The following is a 23,518-nucleotide window of genomic DNA, read 5'->3' on the forward strand; positions in this document are numbered from 1 at the left end:
TGTACACTAGTGTACTGCTTGAAGCTTCAGTGATTTAGAATATATTCATGTTTTATTTGTGCAATACTAGAGGGGGAAAGACCACATGGCATGAAAAGAAATGTCAATGGCTCTAAGTACCTGAAGAAAACAGCAAATAAGCAACTTCTGAGGATAAATGCTCAGGTTTTAAACGTTGGGGTTTTACAGATAGATTCAAAAAAAATTTTATTGCAAAATTATGAATGTAAGGAAGCTTTCTTTTTGGATAGAATACTTTATATAGACAAAGAATAAACTATCTTTACTTTGTATATGTACAGAAAGTGAAATGTTTCGAATATAAGAAAGTGGTAAGTGAAAATATTGTCATTTAGAAATAACAGTATATTCTTTATGAAGGTGAGGGAGTTGTTTCACTCATGTAATGTCTGTTGTAGGTCTCAGGAGCTAATTTAAAAGACTACCACAATGAAAGGTAAAAATGCATTAGAAAGCATAGAACTCAAGTTTGAATTATGGTAGATTCTTGTTACAGATCACCTATGAACATCAAATTATATAGAATAAGTAGAAAATGAGAGCAAGCTTAATACAGCTATTATTTAAAGGTATGAAGAGTTATATTTTCTATTCCTTAATCTAGATAGATTATAGTTACATGGATGCTGGCTGTCAGAAACCATCAAGCAACGTATCTTTGGGCATGTTTCTGTAGGATGTTGTAATTCACAGAAAAATTAAATGCGTATCTGCATTTGTGAGAGGTACTGTTTTAAAATGAACAAAGCAAAACTGCTCTTCAACAAACCCCTAAATAACTAAATGAACCCCTTTTAAGGGCTAAAATTACATCATGAAAAAGAATGAGCTCATGAAAAATTCCAGTAGGTCAAAAAAAGGTCTTCTCAGAAAGCCACAATCCAAAATATGGATTTTTCAAGTGTTATAGGGCCACGTTTCATGTATCACTCCATACCATATGTTCCTTTTCAAACAGATTGAGTCTACAGTCTTTATAAATTATTTCATACACAAGTAGTAGTTTTAAGTCAGAGGGCAAAATGGGCAGAGGCGGCCACAGTGGGGGACAGCTTACGTCTTCAGAAAGGGATATTACTGATTTATAGCACTACAGAAGGTGGGAAGTAAACAAATTGGGCAAAAAAAGTATACTTCCCTATAATGATTCCTCTGGCTTCCAGACCCACAGGAGGCCACCCTCATGCTACCTCAGCCTCCGAGGCTCCGAGGCTGAGGGGATGACAGCTCCTCAGACTACTGGTTCAAACACCGGGCAAGAAACTGGACGGAGGTGTCCATCAGAACAGGCGGAGGGGAGTAAAGGAAAGGGTAAGAAACCTCAGAGTTTATCTTTAAGAGTTCCTGCTTAACCTGAAAGGAAAGCTGGTTTTTCTTTTTTTCTTTAAAAAAAAAAAAGCAAAAGCGAAAGGTCCCCTGCAGAGGAAAAGGCGGTCTGTAGGGCTGCCTGCATCTCATTCCTCCCCGGAGGACCGGAGGACCGCGGTAGCCCAGTTCCGCGGTAGCCCCCCTCCAGTTCCTGTCTCACCCCGCACTGCCGCCTCGCTTACGGCTCTGAACTCTTCCTGCAGCGCACTCTCTTCCTGTCTGCAGTGCCCACCGCCCGCCCAATGGCTGGCGTAATAAGGGCTTCACCAGTATTTCTGAATCAAAGTTTATATAGTCTTCCCTGGGGATGACTTTAAATGCTGAAACTCATTTAGATACATAAACTCAGGTTTTTTTCTTTTTTAGTTTGAATAAAATTAGAATTCAAGCATGAAACAGTTCTTCAAAAGTAAGAAAGAGGGAGAATTAGCACTCCAACAATGGTTATAATCAACTAATTAAGGACTAAATGCCTAAAACCTAAGTTTAAAAATTCTATAACATTCAATAACAACCTCATTATTGTTGCCAGGATGTGATCATCATTCAAGCGAGTTTACAGAATTACATCGTGAAGTGTGTGTCAATGCAATCACCAAGTGAAATGTAAATTTTACAGCAAATCTTATTTTACATACACCGTCAAGATGTAAGATAAAGCTTCCAATGAGAATAAATACAAGTTCCAAAAAGACAAATGAATCAACTTATTCACTGCTGTCTATGTTTAGTGAAGGAAAATTTTCCATGAGAAAAAGAGAATAATCTAGATCAGGAAAGAAGGAAGAAAGGGAGGGAGGAAGGATTCACTTTTAATACAAATACAAATTCAGCCTAAGGAAACAATTAAGGGCGTGAACAAAGATTAAGGTACAAAGATGACTAATGCAGTGTTATTTTACAATATGGAAAATTGAAATCTATTGACATGTCTAGTGGTAGGAGACTGGTTGAGTAAATTTTAGTGTATCTGTCCAGTATAGCCATTTGCAGGTGATAAAATGTAGAAAAATGTTTGTAATACAGAATTGAGACAAAACTGCATTATAATATGATCACATTTTTAAAAGTAATTGTTTAGCAATAAGTTTGTACATCAATATGCATTTTTGGGGAGGAAATGATCTATACAAATGAACAGTCAATGATTACCTATTTATAGAAGTGACAAATAAATCTACTAAAGAATTTAAATTAAAAGAAGGAAAAGAATAGTCTCGCCTGAAAAAGTCCCATTAAATTCTGTGGCTCTGATGAAGATTTTTCTCACCTCATTATTGCAGTAAGAATGTTAGAAATTATGAAGGGTTTCTAGTGATACAATATAACATTCTGTGATAAAACTCAATCTGGCCTCTATTGAGCCTCTGTTGAAGACACCACATTTGACAATTCCTGGAACTTCCTCAAAGCCTGATACTCCTTTCTGGCCACTGCCTTCTACAAAATAAATGTCTCAAAACGAAAACATGAGGAATAGTCCAATCACTTACTATATAGTTTTAGTAGACTGTAGTATAGCTGGTCTCTATCACATTCAAATAGCTTCTGTGTCAGCTCCACTAATTTTTCTAGAGTTTCAACCTTAAAAATAAAATTAACAGGTAGATCTAGATTGTGTAAAGGATACATTTTATAGCTGACAAATCACAGCTGAATAATGCTTCAAATTAGCTTTATCCAAAGGTCAGATTAACTTCACTTCCAAAGTTAAAGGACTGAGTACATTTTGAATGTACTTAATGCCACTGAACTATACACTTAAAAACAGTTAAAATGATAAATTTTATCTATTATGTATTTTATCACAATTAAAAAAAAATTTTTAAGTTAAGCAGCTGAAGGACTCTTTGGAGTCAAGAACACATATAGAATAACTTTCTAGTTGAGGGAACCTCCACGAAGAGGCATTTTGGAAAATTCAAAGATACTTAGGGTGGAGGACTCAGTGAGTACATCTTTATTTGTTAATAAGAATATTCCTCCACTCAAACATTACACTTCCCCTTCCCTGTGGCTTTTTCTTGGCAGGATGTGAACAAATACCTGCGCTGGAGGAGAAATAAAGCAGAAACTCCACTGCGCTCCTATCAAGGGACTCCTCTGGTCACTAAGGACTGAAGCAGATTTAAATTGCCAAGGAAACAGCATGAGCCTGCTCAAGCCAACAAGTGAATAAAGCAAGCTAAAATCTTCAGGGCCCATGTTAAAATGTTTAGAGATTTCATGGGACCTCAGGAATCAGAATTAAGCTACTGCTTGGTTTGAATATAACAAAGATAACCAATGCTGCATCTCCTGAAATCCCCAAATGCTCATATGACATGCTTTCTACTTACAGTTTCAGGTGTTTGAGACCAGAAATTAAACACAAACCTGATTACTTGCAATACATCTGTCACAAAACCACTGAAGTCTTGCAGATCGAGCTCTAATGCCTGGAGTCTGTAAAACAAAATAATCAAATAGCACACAAGGTAAGGGCTTTAGCCAAATGTTAACTTTCCCTCAAAGACAAGTAGTTTTCCTCCTCTTGAATCTGCTGCCACCTTCCCAAACATATAGGTTTCCCAAAAGAAACCTATAATTTAACCCCACAGTTATCAAAGACCTTTAGGATTAGAACAACCTACACTTAACAACTGTGTCTACAGGATTCATGTTATTTCAAAATGTTATTTTGTAGGTTAATTTTCATTCCATAAATTTTCAATTATTAAAATAGCTAAGCTTTCTGTAATTCAAAAGCAAAGCTTGAAATGATGAACTAAATCAATCCCAAAATATGTCAAATTACACATACATACACATATATTTTAGAAATCCCGACACATTCAAGAAGAAAAATAATTAATCTGTTACATAGGCTTATTAACAATTGTCACAGTGATAAACCAATGGCTTTTATTTTTAAAGAAACACACTTTGTAAAATTTAGTGATAAAAGTATTCTGATACCACATGCTTGCCTAGTATCTAAATGTTAAGAGAGCTAAGTAATAAAAAAAAAAAAAAAAAAAAAAGCCAAGTACTTAAAGTTAGTTCATAGTCCTGGTTTATTTCAGTAATTGAGATGTATGTTATATCCTCAATTAGGAATTACTAAGGTTTAGTCACTAACTCTGGCTTCAAAGCAATGGTTTTACAATTTTGACTACTAGGATAAAAGACAAACCGTTTTACACATAATTCCTAGGATCTGTGGCACTACCTATAGTGGTTTCATCACCTGTAAGAGCGCTTCACTATTAAATACTACATTTCAGTCACAGCACTGTAAGAAAATGACACTCATTACTCTGGCTGCTTCAGTCCAGAGGATCTACCTTTACTGCTTTCTCCACTCAGCTTTGTGGACTATACCAGATCTGATCTCTCATTTCTAAGATCTCATTATTTTTTATTTCTTAAAACTAATACTGTACAATGTTAAATTAAAATCTGATGCAGGAACCAATATCTCAGAGCTAGAGTGACAGAAAAAAAAATGGTACAGAAAAAGTTGTATAAGTGTTCTCATTCTAACTGTGCAAGTACCCATGTTTTGGGATACAAGGAACAAATGCTGAATAAATCATTGACATACATTCTCAAATATCATTAATATTTACATTTTCACCCAATTTCTACTCCAGGAGTTTCTCATACTACCTGCTTGTTTCACACGCATTACACTGAAAATGAATCCAACATCAAATGCATACAAAAAGCCCTTGAAAAAATACTAGATAATCCTCTTTAAAACATAGCAAAATGCAAGGACTACATTCACTTATAACTTTCATATTATTGCTGATCTAAATGCCAATGATCTAAATAGCACAACTTTTATGGCAAACTCTTCCTTTTTGTGGCTGATAATCTGCCTGTCACTGGCTTATATGGCTGATATTCCTATGTTTCATTTTGAAATTGAGAATTGTTTTCACAAATAAATCTCAATCATCAAAAGAACATCTAGGTCAGATTAACTAAATCTCCTAGGCTTCTGTAACATTCTACATTTCTGGCTTATCTCTGAACATCTTATTAAATTTTAAACACTGCAAGTTGAAAGCAAAAATAAAAAATGTAATAAAACCATAGAGAAGAACAGAATCCTAACTGGGGTGTTGAATGTAACTTATCCAAAACCAGTTAATGCTTAATTAAAACAATGAACTCACCTCTAATTTTTCCTGTTTTTGCTACATATAACCTACTCAGTAGACAGTGAGGATAAAGTAATTGTAATAATTTTTTTTAAAAAGGCATGATTGATTCTATAAGTGTTACTGTGCTTCAAAACACTTTGTGTAGTTCCAATTCAAAAAATTACTTTTATTAAATTTTATTATTTCTCTGATGTAAAGTTGCTGTTATTATAATAGGCTTCTATGTATACCAGTAAATATATATCAAGTAAATACTACCTTTAAAGTGAAAAGAAATGAAGAGTCTTCTACTTCAAACTTTATCTCAAGGAAAATTACTTTAACTTCAAAATAGCAATTTCTTGCCATTACTGCCAGAAACGGAAAATGGAAAACAAAGAAACAACTACTCTGGCTTCATGTCCTCCAGTTGGAGTAGGAGGAGGAAAGTCAAGTGCATGAGGACAGGACAAACAAAACCGCAAAGAAACCAACTATCATCCCGTGGCTAAATAGCAAGGGAAGAAAAGGGGTGTCCTGAATTATAAAACCTTCCAGTATTGTCCTCTTCCCTAAAATCTGCAGAGATAGACTTAAGGACCATATCTTGTATGGAGGAAAATATGGCTGAACAAGTCAAACTAAAAGCCTAATTATCATAAATGAAGTATGAACCACTTAACTAGGTGCTACAAGAAGATACTAAGTAAACTCATTCATGGGAGAGGGGGTATGAATTGGCGTGAGAATTGACATCTCTTGAAATCTGGGAGGTAAGGGGGAAAAAATTAGCTCTAAAATCCCTTCTGTACATATAAGATCCACCCTGGCTTATTAAGGGAGGCAAGTTAGGATAAAATCCTGAATTTGATCTAGTAAAGAACAAAGGGAAGAATAACAAAGGTTGGGAGATCACTGTAATCCAAACCCAGTCTTACAGGCCACGTCATAAATAAAGAGAAGGGTCTTGCCCCCTCAGAAGACAGCAAATTTACTCTGGCTGAAGTGTGATGGAAGAATAGTGGTAGTCAAGAAGAGAGGGGAAAGTCAGGGAAGAGGAATTTCGGAGAAAGGGTAAGTTGTTTTGGTGGTCCAGATACTGAGGTTAAGGGATCATGGAGGTCATACTGCAATATATAAATGTATTAAACCAACACTTCCAACACCTTAAATTGATGAAATGCTATACCTTATTTCACTTTGAAAAAAAGAGAGATCATGGAGGTGGGAATGGTGTAGGGGAACCAACAGAAAAGATTTCAAATTCCATGACCACTACTAACCAATAAGCTCCACACTCACACCCTGAACTGGAGTTTTGTTACCTCTCAGGGTTTCTGTGAGAGGCTCACATGAGGAAGTACATGAAAATCATTTGAGAAAATATAAAGATGTTACCAATATCGGTTATACCATTTAGCTTGAAATCTAGGTTTGAACCTCAACAGAAGAAGTTAGAAAAAGAAACGCTAAATAATTTTAAAGCAGACTCTAATTCGCCTTTGGGTTTGTATCCTGAGAACTCAGCAGTGCCTGGCACATGGCAGGCACTCAGTAAGTGATTACTGAACTGCTCAAAGGGTCGAGAATAAAATTAAATAATATATTTTATAGAAACCCTTCATATGGTTATTTAACATTTCATTTCATTATTTTTCATACTTGTATGTATCACCTCTCCTTGGACTTAATGTCCAATGTTAAAATACAAAACGAATTATCCAAACAGTGTTAATTTATTTAAATAAGCTGCAACACTTCCTTCCTGGGAGGTGACTGAAGTACCTTAAAAGATATTTGACTGAAAGAATGAAGTTTTTTTCTTCCTTCCTTTCTTTTTAAACAAAGAAATACCACCCTATTTTATCATAATTTTGAGCAAAAGAAGTATAAGGACTAGAACTCGGGAGGCTTGGGTTTCAGGCCATATCTGTACTACAAAGAACCATAAAAGAGGTATCGTCTTTAAACACACAACAAAATTTCTATCTTTATGTATCAGAGCCCTTAAAAATTGGAATAACATTTGACCCACTTCTGAGAAATAATCCTAAGTAAACAATCTGAAAATCAAATATGCCAGTAGCTAAAGATATGAATTATGACAATTACTTATAATAGTGACAATTTTTGTCAAAGGAGGAATGGGCAAATAAACTTTAGTTCACTTACACAATGGAATAATGTGACCATTAAAAATGCTTAGAAGAGTTCTTACTGACATGTAGGGAAATGTAGAGACAGTAATGTAGGGTTAAGAAAGTATTAAATAAGCTGTATGAACATAGTTTTGGAAGTCCTAGCCACAGCAATCAGAGAAGAAATAAAAGGAATCCAAACTGGAAAAGAAGAAGTAAAACTGTCACTGTTTGCAGGTGACATGATACCATTCACAGGAAAATCCTAAAGAGGCTACCAGAAAACTACTAGAGCTCATCAATGAATTAGGTAAAGTTGCAGAATACAAAATTAATATACAGAAATCAGTTGCATTTCTATACACTAACAACAAAATATAGAAAAAGAAATTAAGGAAACAATCCTATTTACCATCACGTCAAAAAGAATAAAATCCCTAGGAATAAACCTACCTAAAGAGGCAAAAGATCTGTACTCTGAAAACTGTAAGATGCTGATGAAAGAAACTGAAGATGACACAGATGGAAAGATACACCGTATTTTTGGATGGGAAGAATCAACTGTTAAAATGGCCATACTACCTACGGCAATCTGCAGATTCAATGCAATCCCCATCAAATTACCAATGGCATTTTTCACAGAATTGGAAGAAGATTTAAAAATCTGTATGGAAACACAAAAGACCTTGAATAGCAAAAAAATCTTGAGAAAGAAGAATGGTCCTGGACAAATCAGGCTCCCTGATTTCAGATATACTACAAAGCTACAGTAATGAAAACAGTATGATACTGGCACAAAAAAGACATATAGATCAATGGAACAGAATAGAGCCCAGAAATGAACCCCCAAACTTTTGGTTAACTAATCTTTGACAAAGGAGGCAAAAATATGCAATGGAATAAAGACAGTCTCTTCAGCAAATGGTGTTGGGAAAACTGGACAGCAGCATGTAAATCAATGAAGCTAGAACACTCCCTTATACCATACACAAAAATAAACTCAAAATGGATCAAAGACTTAAACATAAGACAAGATACAATAAACCTCCTAGAAGAAAATATAGGCAAAACATTATCTGACATACATCTCAAAAATGTTCTCCTAGAACAGTCTACCCAAGCAATAGAAATAAAAGCAAGAATAAACAAACGGGACCTAATGAAAATTACAAGTTTCTGCACAGCAAAGGAAACCATAAGTAAAACAAAATGACAACCTACGGAATAGGAGAAAATTTTTGCAAATGATGAAACTGACAAAGGCTTGATCTCCAGAATATATAAGCAGCTCATACAACTTAGTAAGAAACAACCAAACAACCCAATCCAACAATGGGCAAAAGACCTAAACAAGCAATTCTCCAAGGAAGAAATACAAATGATCAATAGGCACATGAAAAAATGCTCAATACCACTAATTATCAGAGAAATGCAAACCAAAACTACGATGAGGTATCACCTCACACCAGTCAGAATGGCCATCATTCAAAAGTCCCCAAATGACAAATGCTGGAGAGGCTGTAGAGAAAAGGGAACCCTCCTACACTGCTGGTGGAAATGCAGTTTGGTGCAGCCACTGTGGAAAACAGTATGGAGAATCCTCAAAAGACTAGGAGTAGACTTACCATAGGACCCAGGAATCCCACTCCTGGGCATATATCCTACTTCAAAAAGACAGCTACACCCCAATGTTTGGAGCAGCACTATTTACAATAGCCAAGACATGGAAACAGCCTAATGTCCATCAACAGATGACTGGATAAAGAAGATGTGGTATATTTATACAACGGAATACTATTCAGCCATAAAAATGACAACATAACGCCATTTGCAGCAACATGGGTGTTCCTGGAGAATGTCATTCTAAGTGAAGTAAGCCAGAAAGAGAAAGAAAAATACCATATGAGATCGCTCATGTGTGGAATCTAAAAAAAAAAAGAACAACAACAACAAAAAAAACCATAAATACAAAACAGAAACAGACTCATAGACATAGAATACAAACGTGTGGTTGCCAAGGGGGTGGGGGGAGTGGGAAGGGACAGACTGGGATTTCAAAATTTGTAGATATTGACAGGCATATGCAGAATAGATAAACAAGATTATACTGTATAGCACAGGGGAAAATATACAAGATCTTGTAGTAGCTCACAGCGAAAAAAAATGTGACAATGAATATATGTATGTTCATGTGTAACTGAAAAACTGTGCTCTACACTGGAATTTGACACATTGCAAAATGACAATAACTCAATAAAAAATATTAAAAAAAAAGATTTAGGTTGTAAAAGTAAACCAAAAAATATTAAAAAAAAAGATTTAGGTTGTAAAAGTAAACCAAAGGAGAATAAAAATAGTAGAGGCAAGAATAGAGAATATTTTTTCACCTAAAATATTATCTGACAGTTGGAGTGACTTATGGGAGTTTACTTGGTGTTAGCAGGCTTAGAGGTTTAGCCTAAGTTTAAATAATCTGGCACATAAGGAAAGTAAATGTGAGCGAGGGTTTATAATAATCCAAAACCTTGTCAGCCCTGCAGCCCAAAGAGGAGCCAGCATGATGGGAAAAGGGAGGTGAGGCAGGAATGGGGGTGGAAAGGAACTCATCATGGCAGAAGAGAGCTCTTTAGACAGTCTGTAATGATGACGCTGTATTAGATAGGTATGTTTGCGTGCACAGGTCTTCAGGACTGAATGTGTGTGTCTCCCAAAAATTTATATGTTGAAATCCTAACCTCCAATGTGATGGTATTAGGAGGTGGGGCCTTTGGGATGTGCTTATGTCATGAGGAATGGGACATTATCCCTTGTGAAAGGGCTTATCCCTTGTGAATGGGATTACTGCCTTATAAAAGAGACCCCAGAGTGCTCCCTCATTCCCTTTGCCATGTGAAGAAACAGTGGGAAGTCACTGGCTATGAACCAGGAAGAGGGCCTTCCCCAGAACGTGACCATGCTGGCGCCTTGATCTTGGACTTCCTAGCTTCCAAAACTGTGAGAAATAAATTTTTGCTGTTAAATCACCCAATTTATGGTATTTTTGTTCTAGCAGCCTGAATAGATTAACAGGGGAAGGTGCTTAATTTTTCTTTATTTTCAATTTAAATGTTAGGATGTACAAGGCTAATATGTGCATTTATTATTTTTAAATACAGATATTTAGTCATTCAAAAAAAAAGAAAGAAAGAAAGAAAATAATCCAATTCACTAGATTTCCAAAAATTATAAAATACTTAGGAATAAATTTAACAAAGGTTGTGAAAGATCTGTACACTGAAAACTTTAAGACTTTAATGAAAGAAATTGAAGACATAAATAAATGGAAAGATATCCCATGTTCATGGATTGGAAGAATTAATATTGTTAAAATGTCCATACTATCCAAAGCCATCCACAGATTCAATGAAATCCCTATCAAAATTCCAAAAGGCATTTTTCACAGAAATAGAAAAAACAATCTTCAAATTTGTATGGAACCACAAAAGACCATGAATAGCCAAAGCAGCCCTGAAAAAGAACAAAGCTGGAAGGACCACACATCCTCAGCTCAAAATATGCTACGAAGCTACAGCCATCAAAACATAATAGCACTGGCATAAAAACAGAAGCCAAGGCCAAAGGAATAGAATCAAGAGGCCATATACTCTCATATATATGGTCAACTAATATCTGACAAGAGAGCCAAGATTACTCAACAGGGAAAGGATAGTCTCATTAATAAATGCTGTTGGGTAAATTGGATAATCACATGCAGAAGAATGAAATCAAACCCCTATCTACAAAAATTAACTCACAATGGATTAGAGACTTTAACATAAAACCTGAAACTGTAAAACTCCTAGAAGAAAACAGAAAAAGCTCCTCGATATTGGTCTTGACAACAATTTTTTGGATAAGACACAAAGGCACAAGCAACAAAAGCAAAAATAAGCAAGTGGGACTACAAACTAAAAAGGTCCTGTACAGGAAAAGAAACAACAAAATTTATAGGCAACCTACAAAATACGAGAAAATATTTTCAGGTCACTCACTCACACACACACACACACACACACACACTCACACTCACACACAGAAGAATACTACTAAGCACAAGAAAAAGAAATCTTGCCATTTGCAACAACATGGATGGACCACGAGGGCATCAGGCTAAAGGAAATAAGTCAGACAGAGAAAGGGAAATACTATATGATATCATTTATATATGAAGTCTAAAACAGTCAAACTCCTAAAAAGACAGCATAGAATGGTGGCTGCCAGGGTCTTGGGGGTGGGGGAAGTGGGGAGATGTTGGTCAAAAGGTACAAACTTCCAGCTCTAAGATGAACAGGATCTGGGGATCTAATGTATAGCATGGTGATTCAATACTTGACACAGTATTGTATATTTGCAAGTTGCTAAGAGAGTAGATCTTGAATGTTCTCACCACAAAAAAGAAATGGAACTTACGTGAGGTAATGGGGGTGTTAACTAGCTACTGTGGTAATCATTTTGCAACATATAAGCATATCAAATCAACATGTTGTATACCTCACACTTACACAATGTTAAAAGTCAATTATATCTCAATAAAGCAGGAGAAAGAACGATTACTTAGATTTTGCTTTCCTATCTCTGCTCTACCTCTAATACCTTTAATACATTTTCCAAACCTATCAAACTCCCAAGTGTGAAGAGTACAACTACATCCATCAATCTACACCCCATACCCCATTTTCTCCATAAAGTCCTGCCTAATTTCCTCCACTGGGATAAGTTCCACTCTTAAACTCTCAGAACTATTTATGCTTTTCTTACAGCAGTTAACACTTCTCAGTCTTATACAGACGCTATCTTCACACATTAATCTCATGTTCAAGGAGCTTCACAGTATCTCTTTGAGGGTTGATCTCAGTCTGATTCACTTTTGTCTCTCACTCTCTTTCTTTTGGAAGAAAATAACACTTTTCCTGAGTATATCTAGAATAAGAATATATATGTTTATTATTGAAAACTCAGAAAATACAGAAAAGCATAAAGCAAAATACCGGCTATAATCCTACCCTCCTACAATAGTCTATGTGCAGAAGTCAAACATAAAACTATGTTAAAATGTATTATACATAATACATGATACATGTACACCAACTCATTTAAAAATAACACAGGTCATACTATACACTGAATCTTGTCTCTTTCTTCATTTAATGAGAGGCATTTTTATGACTGGTTTATCTTATCTCTCACAGAGCTTCAAATACAAAGAAATTTTATTGTACATTTTGCTTTGGAAATTCAACCCTAGTGAATCTACCCACTGATAAGACACAATTGCATATTGGGAATGATAAAAATGCTGCTCACTATTTATAATATTCTTTCACATGCTGACATAGTCTTGGTTTATTAATTTTCATTACTTTTAATATTTTCAATAATCCTTAGAAAACCACAAGAGAACTCCCAGTCTTGAATTTTAATAGTCAAAAAAGCCAAGTTCCCAGTTTAATTTAACTCCAATTAACCATAAAAAAAAGGCAATTGAAAACGTGCTTCAGAATATTCCCACATATTGCACACCTAGCTGTCCAACCCTGTGGTACTGCAGGGATTCTGTAAAGCTATTCTTTAACCTTTAAGCAATTCTGTACACAACCACTATAAAAATTCTGTCATCAGCAGACATTAAAGCCATTCCTAAATGATTACACTCAATGATGCTGTACATTGGCAGAGACTTAAAGTAATTAAAAGGCAGTCTTCTCTTGCCTATTCGTGTGACAAGCATGTACTTTATGCTAAGTGTCATATTGTGAATTACATGGGGTTAAAAAGACAACACAATCCCTACCTGTAAGAGGCAAAGAGAATTAATATTATTGCCACCATAATCCAGGAAACATGCAAGCTGCTTTACATGCATTACGTGATTGAATCTTAAAGACAGATACTACATTCCCTTTTATACATGAGGAAGCTCAGAAAGGTTTAGCAACTTGTCCACTATCACACTAGCAAGTCGATGACAAAAGGAGAACTCACTCTTATGCCTTTGGTTCTTCCTACTAAGTGTTGCTTACTACACAAAGAGAAGAGCATGATTTCCTATTGGAGAACCTCTAATCACTATCATCTGAATACTTGAGCTTGATTTCTGCTCTGATCAGTGCCTACTAATACTGAGACCATGCAGACAGAGCAGCAGGACTCAACAGGCAGACAGCAACTCATTTTCAGGCACATACACTGTGCACGTTCAGTGAGGGAATTTATGCCATTTTCTAGAAAATACAAATGAACTACTTGAGTTACAGAAGCATCTGTCCAAGACAGACAGCATGCCCCACTTCCCTCTGACAGGAGGATAGACTGAGTTGTAAGACAGAAAGAGAAGAATGCTCTGAATTAATTTCACAGTCCTCCTTTTTCATAAAACTTCCAAAGAAACTAATAATTTTCCGAATTGTGTAGCTGTATTTTCCATTTCATGATAAGCAGTCATCAACACAAAAACAAGGAGGCCAAATACCACCTTTGTGTCTTGTCCACCACTGGCACTTTTGGAAAAAGATACGGAGTAACAGCAAAGTATATCTGGGAGAAATGTGATTACTGATATATTTACAAATTTATTTTAATCACATTAAGTAATATTTCTTAAAGCGATGGGTTCTTCTTCTGTGAAATTTCTTTTTTTAGTGAACACAGAGTTGTTTAATAGTGAAATTAATCACAGTTTGGACAGACTTTATAGTTGCCCTTTGACTTACCAATTTCAGTAAGCAAAATTTCAATCAAGTCTAGATAAAATATACTAATCCTAAATAGCCCAGGTTTGTCACCTACCATTTCCCATAAGCTGCTTACCATAGTGAAAAAAAAGAAGAAATTTTAAATTAAATGCCAAACAGTTGCAGACAGCACTTGTTTGGCTGATTAACTTGTAGACAAGCATTACAAATAAATCTGAGCATGGTCTGCAGCAAATTAAATTCCACTGCTTTTAAGAACAAAGAATTCCTTGGCAAAGAGGATTAGCAACTTTACACCCAGGAATGCCAGTTTAATTTAATTGTTCCACAACCCAAGATTTAATATGCAAATATCATTTTGATATATAACAGTGAATTTAACTAAGTGAAGAAACAAATTCAATATACAACCAGGCGGCCTTTTCTGAACTGTAATTACATACAATAAAGAAGCTGGCCATATCTCCCCCCACTGGCCCCCATTATTGGGACTGAATTATATTAACATGAATCAGAGCAAGTGTAATTAAAGGTTAAATTTTAAAAATATATTCTAATTAAGAGTCTAAATAGCTGCACAATTAGAATATTGTAGTTAAAACCATACCTCAATGATCTTCTTGGCCTCCTTGTAATTTCCTGTTTGTAGGAAGGCAAAGAAGAGATCATAGAGCATCGTCATTTCACCTTGTTCTTGGCTCACGAAGTCCATTGCTAGAGAAGAAAGAACGTTTATTAGAAGAAAAATGTAGAGAAACACAATAGCACTAGAAGAGTTCTAGATAAACACAAGAAAACTTTAAAACAAATACTGAGAATAACCTAAGGGTTACAGCTCTATCAACCGATTTTCTGCCACACTGCTTACCTAACAGCATACACTCATGACATTAAGTACCTCTGACTAGCTTCAAAGAGAACTGGTGAGAAGGGTAAAAATCCTCATAAAGACAAATCACCAAGTGGAGCCAAAAATAAGAGGGGCAACTTTTCACAATGAACAGTTACTAAAATCAGGGACATTTATAGTATTAAAAAAGTGGTTACTGGAAATTTTTCTTTTCAACTTAGAAATATAACAAAGTTTCTCTAGATGTGCTTGCCTTCCTGTTAAATTTTCTCTTCACAGCATTAAGATTAAATAAGGGGAAAAGAGAAAACCAACATTAAAATATTAGAAGGTGACTCACCTTTCTGAATTAGATCAGTCTCGCCTTTCTCTATCAGTTTACATAAGACATCATGAATCCTTGGTAGTACTTTATACTTTTCATAGCAGTCAAGGGTGACTTCGAGAGCAGTAGGTAAGTCATCTCTTAGAAACATCAAAATATTAACAATGAATGAAATATATGTAATTTAGTTTAGAGAGATACACAATGACCTGTCAAAATGTAAGCTGAGCTTTATTTAAGGTAGAAAATCACAAAGCCAAAATGTGGGGGGTGGGGGATGGGGGGGTGGAACAATCTTATATAAAAATCAATGCTCAGAGTTCAGACATCATTAGTGGTTCTCTGTTTTCCCTGCTTCATCTTTTATTATTTTACTTGCTAAATGGCACTTTTTAAAAAGTTCAAAAAGTGAAGGCATTCTCTGAGATGACACATAAGTTGCTATAAGAATGCATTATTTCTAAAAACAAGGATTACTGTCAAATATTTTTTCCAACCACTTCTATGTGTTTATGGTTCTCAATAATTCCAGATTTGGGAAACTTTATTAAATGCCCATCAATAGCCATTACAGAATTTTCAAGCTTTTCACCTTCCTCATCATATTTCCATAGTGCTGCTTCTCCAGATAAGGAGGAAATAACTTCAGGATTCACATACACAGAAACTTACTATAGCTAAACTAAGATATTCTTACATTCGGTGAATTCTTAGAGAACTCTTAAAGTTTTTCATTAGAGGGTAAGCTTTTAAAAATTTCCAATTATAAAGTCAAAGTTTCTCTTATGCGGTTCATTAAAATAAAAAGATATTTTCATTAAGTAAGTTTCTTAAACAGAGTGTGGAAAATACATTCCTGTGGGTCCTCAAAAACTACTTTTTCATTTTAAATGGAAAATGACTGTATGAGACCTTGGAAAAGCTGTAGAGATGATGTGATCCAATTCTACATGCCACCTTCCTTTATTTTTAAATAATGAGGCAATTAAGGCATCTAGAGACTTGACTGATTAGCCAAGACTACTAGGGAAGGCTCTGCCATCAGGACCCTGGACTTCTCACTTTCAGCAGAGTCCATCTAATTATACTTTATGCTCTCTTAAAGGCACTGTTGTTTATTTAACCTGATAAGGCGGCACAATATGGAATAAAAAATTAAAGTTTTTGAGAAGACAGTATGAAATATATTTTTTAAAAAAGAAGCATGGTTAGAGGCATGGACCAACGTACAACTAGTGACAGTGGTGATAATCTTTGGGGAGAAAACAAATTTCTCTCACACACGCAATAGTTTTCAAAAGGAAGAAAGCCTTTTAAAATTTTCCACTGAAGCCCTAACATTTTGGTTCATTATACAAATGTTATGTTGCCCTAGATTGAATTACTATTTTATCTAGATTAAGATTTTAAACTGTACTAAAAAGTAAAATACCATGAAGAAGCATTAATTTCATGGCAATAATACTGACATAGTGAAAATGAGCCTATCCTGATGGAACTCTACCTTATCCTCTTACTAAGCCCTGTTTACAGTGCATCTTCTGGCACCCCACAGAGTCATTTGAATTTTTGTCATTTGGGGTGAAGACTAAATTACAGGTTAATTTCAAAACTGCAAGTAGATGTTGCAGGCTAGATTACTGTCATACAAGAGAAATGCTACAGTAGCTACCACATATGATATAAAGCTTTATATAATCAGTATTTTTCCTTGCTTCAGACACAAGTTCAGTTATTACCTTTCCACAATTCCATTTAATGGAAAACTACCAAAATATTTTTAAAAGAAAAACTAACACATACTGACTTTTAAAAAGCAATAACATCTACTTTTTCAGATCAATTCCCAAACTAGAATTGTATTTCCCCTACATTATGTCAAAGCTATCAATAAATGAATGAATAATTGTTCTGTCAATCAAAGAGACATGTTAATCGTCTCTGGTCTCCAAATATATGCTTCTGAAGATTATACATGCTCAGAACAACAACAGAAAAGACAAGAATAGCAAAATGGAAACAATTCATATATTTGTTAGTAATTTTAAGTAACAACGTTACTGCTCCCAAGTTGCCAACAAAATGAATTAGAAATCTATAATGAAACATTTCATATAAAGTGTACTGATGATAGAAATGAACTAATAACTAGTCATTTCTTTTCAATCCCTATTATCTACATTCTGATCTGTGGCTGGTTGGATCATGTTACTATAAAAAGAGATAAAAATGTCCATTCCTCATATAATTTGATGTCATCATTAATCTTTCTGTTAAAGCTTGAAAACTCTGGGTAATGGAAATGAAAAATACTAGAAAGTATCTAAAATTCACATTGCTATGAAAATAGTTGCATATGTACAGGACTTCTGAATTTCAATCCCAACTGATAGGTACTATTCGCAGCTAGGCTACAGTAATGTGATACATTTTGAGAAGTGGCGATGAAAAGCAGATTATCACAACAGCTGAACTCAAGAACCTCTGGGTTCCCTCCCAGCTTTAATACTGTAATGTGAGGTTCTATGAACTTTGGCTTATTAAGTTCGTCAACTCAAATGCTTCACACCAGAAGAGAAAATCATCACATGAAAATCACTTTTACTGGGCAGGATGAAATCACTAAGTACAGCAAAATATCAAAGGGAAAAAGGTAGAAACTGCTTTCTACCCAAAATGCAAGACAAGACTTTATCAATCAGTGTAATTCTAATTTCTGTGACCTAAAATGATTCTGTGATTTCCTATGTACACTTTAAAACACTAAAACAGATTTAAAACCCCACCTTAAAATAACAATAATCCTTTCAATAAATCTTGTTGATAACATTAATTCTGGACTCAAAACTAATTCCATGCTCATTTCAGTATACATACATAATTCCTAAAGCTTTATATACAAATGGGTCACAAATGTTTAAAAGTCCAGTCCTAATAAAAATTTAGCCACTGCTTTCACAAACCTCAAATAATACTAAATGAAAATCAACTCTATAACATATTACCTAAGAAAAATCCATTGTGATATTTTCAATGACTAGACCTCCAAAAAATATTTCAATGAAATATAGAAAGAAATTTTAATGAATAAAACTACATATGCTAATAAAAAGTAAATAATCATTTAAAAACTATTTTTGATAAATGCTAATTAACTCAACATAAACTTTATCAATATTCTGTGAGCCAATGAAATAAAAACAGAACAGAGGAAAGGAAGACTATAACTCTAAATCTTAAGAACACATATATATATATGTATATTATATATATATAATAGGCTGAGTCCAGTAAGTACTTTTAACACTTAAAAGAGTTTTATTCATTAACCTTAATAGATTCACTTGGGTCATATTAAAATTCATTCTAGAATTTCTACTTTACTTTTTAAGGGAACACAACCATTTATAAAATTACTACAAACTGTAACTCTGTATCATCATCAGGAGGAACATGCAGAAAGGTAAGCTTGAAGCTCATATGGTAAATCTCATGTTCCCTCCTGTTTAGTCCTTATTATGAAATGAAACTATGCTTTACAATGTCATTGACAGAAAAACAAACAATGGACATAACATTTATTTTGAGGCTCCCACTGATCATAAAAATATCTATTTAAAGGTATCAGGACACAAAGCCCTCCTAACTCAAATTCCTTTATACATAACCGTAAAAATCACCAATGTGCGTCATACAATCTAGAACTGTTAGAAGAACAACCAGTGACAACCATTTGTTTACCTACCAGTAGCTTTAAACTTAGTCTCCTTACTTACAGTAAAAAAAAACTTTCCAATGCAGCGCGCATGCTTAATTTAATCAAAAATTTTAAGTGACAAATATTGATGTTTAATTGGTTTAAAGTGCTTCAACATTATGCATAAAGTGTTAGTGAAGTGGCAATTTACTTAAAGGGCTTACTGACTGAAAAGCTCTTAACATCTGAAATCACTAGAGAAAAGAGGAGCTTTGAGGGAGAAAAAAGTTTAAAACAAGGGAAGGAGGGGAAAAAGAACCCTCACAGGTCTAAAACCTGACTATTCTATAAATCTTAGGCAGATGTTCAGTGTGGAAAGAAATCAATTCAGGAGGAACCACAGACTTCAGAAAAATTATTCTGTTAAGAGAACCAGCCCTTGAAAAAGCTACATTTTTTTTTTCTGTTCATCATCTATAAATGAGGAATCTTCAAGGAGACTGGTGTTGCAATTACAACTAATCCTCCCCAAAAAATTAACTGTTGAAGGCTTTGTAATTTCCCTAGGTACAATTTAGCTGTCACTTACTTTAAAATTTACTCAAACATGCGTTCCGAACAGCACTAACTTCACATGTCAAGTGCTTTCCAGCCAATTGAGTCTAAACTGGAAGTCGGTGTTAAACAACTGAATGATTAGACAAGATAGCTCATTTCCCTGCTCTTTTGTTCAGAATAAAATGCCACATTTACATTATCAGGCTCAACAGGATTTTCTGACAGAGGGAGAAAAAACCCTACTGAACACTGTCCGTACTAAGCACATGAAGCCTGTCATTTACCAATCATCCTTCAAAAAGCAATAGCCATGAATGTAACTTAATTACGACCCAATGATCCTTGAAGAAAAATCATCTTATCACTGTCCTGTCCCCCTAGGGCAAATGAACCACTTTTTGTCCTTTGGCGCTGATGATGCTAAGTTCTTAATTGCAATAATGGAGTAAAAGAGCCAAACCTCCTTAATTTCCTTTCAGCACATGAAGAGTTTTACTCTAGAAGTAGCATTCCCATAAATAATAAAAGTATCTAGTACAAATGAAGATGCCAAAATTGAACGGGTGTATATATGACAGAATAACCAACATTTTAAAAAGTATATTTCCCACTTCTGTAACACATTAAAGTGTCACAGTGAGTTTTTAAAACATATTGTTATAGGTTCGTCTTACAGAAATTGTGACCTTTATGAAGAACTCAAGATTAACTTAGCAAGAGTTCGGGGAGGATTATATGTACAAAGTCCATGATTCACTTAAATGAAATGCATGTGGGCATACACAGATTATAGCACAAATCAGCACAGAAAAATCCTTAATGGAAAGCAGAAATTAAAGCTTCTTTGATCATTTGCACTAAATAATCCAGTTAAAACAGCTTCAGATATTTTTCACAGGCAATGAAACCAAAATAGATCAGTTATAAAACAAGTGAATCTGAAACTGCATTATACAAATTTCTATGCCTTTAAAACTAATGGCCCAGATTTCATTAATTTCATTTCCTTTACCATAGCATAAAGACTAATCAAAAGCTCTTTTAACCTATGTTAAAGCGTTTCTTTCTTCCTTAATATGGAAGATCCAGGTCATCTTTCAGGATCAGGCATGATTTCAATTAAAAAAAAATTTTTTTAAGTAGTTACAAAAGAAAATGTTTAACATTGATGTGGACAACATTTAGACATGTGGCTTACAGAACAATCTCAGTGTCAATAGAACACAAGGAAATATTGTTCAATTTGGCATATTTCTCTCTGCTCAATGCAAGTTACTATTTTGATAATATAGAAGCAGGTCACTTTTCGCTTTAGTAACTTCTCCATAATCTTGCAAATCTGTTATTATTTTGGGTTTCCCTTGGCAAATGAATAAAAACAAAATGTGTATTATTTTTCATACCTATAAAGCTTTTTATACAAGTAACAGACACAGTATTAAATTTCTTCTATGTTTTATCTAATGCTGGAAAAGTCAGTCCAAAATTAAGATCTATTGAATCTTAAATAGATCCTCTTTGTAAGGAATTCAACCTCATAGATCTGTTCCAGAATTACAGTATGTAAGTGATAGCCTCTTCAGAGTCTTGCAATGACTTTCCAAAAGGATGCTTGCCTTTGAAACTATGAAGATTTTGTGCAATGTTCTGAAATGTTTCTCGTAATTTTACTTCATTCCCCAGATGAGCTCAAACCTGCTGAGGCCAATTACGTGATATTATTGAAGATTAAACATATCTAATCAAATCAAACACACGTGGGCTTTTTGGCAGGCTAGTGTAGCTAATTCTAGTACTGCACTTGTCATGATTCTGTACTAATTGGCTATCGTCCATCAGTTGGGGAAAACACAACTGAAAAAAAGTTTCAAAGTCACTGTTTTCCTCCAACTTAGCCCCAACTAGGAGTACTACCACCATTTTCCACAAAACATGAAGTCTCCTTTACCTGCTTTTTATTATTCTCCCAACTCTGAAAGAGTCAACCAAACCTTTTTATTATGATAGATGAAACAAGAAGATCTTGTCATGGAGACTGCCTCTGCCAAAGCAAAGAGAGTAAAAACAAAAAACCAAACCAAACCCAGGCAGATAAAAATAGAAGGTAAATGATTTCTCTTTGTATCTGAAAGTAGTTAAAAAAAAATCATAAAAGATATGAATTTAGATTTTTCTAGCCCAATTAACAGGGACAGTCAAATTTTACTGAGACACAAATCTGACTATACTATAAAATCAGAAGCACAGAGCATGCTCCAGGTTAACATCTGAATCCCATGCTATTTCCATCTTCCCTTGGTTCATGAGCCCCATCTGCAGACCTCTTTCAGAAAACTTCTGTATTTCCTCTGTCTTCAAAGTATTTCTATTTGTAAGGTACTTTTCTACCATGGCCTCATTTTCATTGTTAATTATTTTATTTTTGCTCAGTGGTGGAGGAGGGCCTAATTCTTCTGGGCACTGGGCCCATTTCTTTCAAATCCGCATGCAGAGCTCTACATGCAATTTGCAGAGATGGGTCTTTTAAACAATCAAAAAAATTCTAGGAGGAAGCATATTAATTATAGGATTTCTATATAAAGTTGGCTGTGAACATGAGAACTCAATAACACAGTAATTGTTTGAATCACTATTTCTTTAAAAGGATGTAATGCTGAGATTGTGGAGGTTAAAATTTGGCCAATCGTCTAACTTGATAAACTGTTTCTTGATTGGATGGCAAAAAAGTTATTTCATAAAACGTGTGTGTGGATATAAATATATGTGTGTATACACATATTTCCTAACACAGAGTTAGTTAAAAGAGATGGTTTTTATTCCACATTTTAAATACTAAATCATTCATTATATTCAATTGATTATACCCCGTAATAAAGAAAAACCACTAGAAATTTGGGGGAAATATTTTAACTGTTAAGACAGATCTTTTACTTTTCTTCTGGAATTGATAGGACAACATCCATACAAAAATCAGAAAATCCCAATCATGAAATAAGCAGATTAAAACTGCATTAAGCCATAGAAAAAAATGACAAAGAGGTAAGGGCTAAGAAATTTTAAAAAACAGAAGAGAAAAACAAATGCAAGAGGAAAAGAAGATAATAAAGGGTGCTTCATTATCTTACTAAAATGTTTCACTCATTGTAAGACAGTAGGTTGATTTCCTGATCTGCATTGAAAAATACCTTATATTAGGCACCGACATGAACATTCCAAGTGTAAAAATGTTCAAACTCAGTAAATGTTACCCTATCAACAAAATTCATCCTCTTCCCACAAGATAGAGACAACTTCTACAGTGTTTACCAAAGCTAAATAACTACTGTATTGGTACATGCAACTAAAATACTATACAGAGAAAAGGAGCACTGAAGAAACACTGCTACATTATTACCTGAATAACAGTCATGAAGCACAATCAAAAGCCACAGAGAATCCTTCTTTCTTACATTTATTAATAATTAGCACTTATTAGGCTCAAAACTGGGAAAAACTAGATTTGATTTCAAGTAATAGCATCACATCCTCACACACACAAAAAAAATCACCATAGACCACTCCGTTGAGAAGTCCACAGGACCACAGGGCACTGGTGATTTTAAAGGTCACCTACTCCATGTAAGTCTTCTTATTCTGTGGCAAATAACCTCCAAGGCTTCCGCAGCACCGAGTATTTACAAAGCATAATCCCCAAGTG

At 34.6% G+C, this 23,518-nt stretch overlaps 1 protein-coding gene across 2 annotated transcripts in view; it reads right to left on the minus strand.

Moving 5' to 3' along the window:
- Positions 1 to 23,518, minus strand: part of LRPPRC (leucine rich pentatricopeptide repeat containing) — a 93,759-nt gene that overhangs the window by 25,264 nt on the left and 44,977 nt on the right. For both annotated transcript variants that reach the window (XM_010967767.3, XM_074378788.1), the window contains exons 24-27: positions 15,582 to 15,706; positions 14,999 to 15,105; positions 3,766 to 3,834; positions 2,883 to 2,973 (exon numbers count right to left, since the gene is read on the minus strand). In XM_010967767.3, coding sequence (XP_010966069.3) covers positions 2,883 to 2,973; positions 3,766 to 3,834; positions 14,999 to 15,105; positions 15,582 to 15,706 — 392 coding nt within the window. The remainder of the gene's footprint in view (positions 1 to 2,882; positions 2,974 to 3,765; positions 3,835 to 14,998; positions 15,106 to 15,581; positions 15,707 to 23,518) is intronic.

This window comes from Camelus bactrianus, chromosome 15, assembly GCF_048773025.1.
Source record: "Camelus bactrianus isolate YW-2024 breed Bactrian camel chromosome 15, ASM4877302v1, whole genome shotgun sequence".
NCBI classification, from domain to species: domain Eukaryota; kingdom Metazoa; phylum Chordata; class Mammalia; order Artiodactyla; family Camelidae; genus Camelus; species Camelus bactrianus.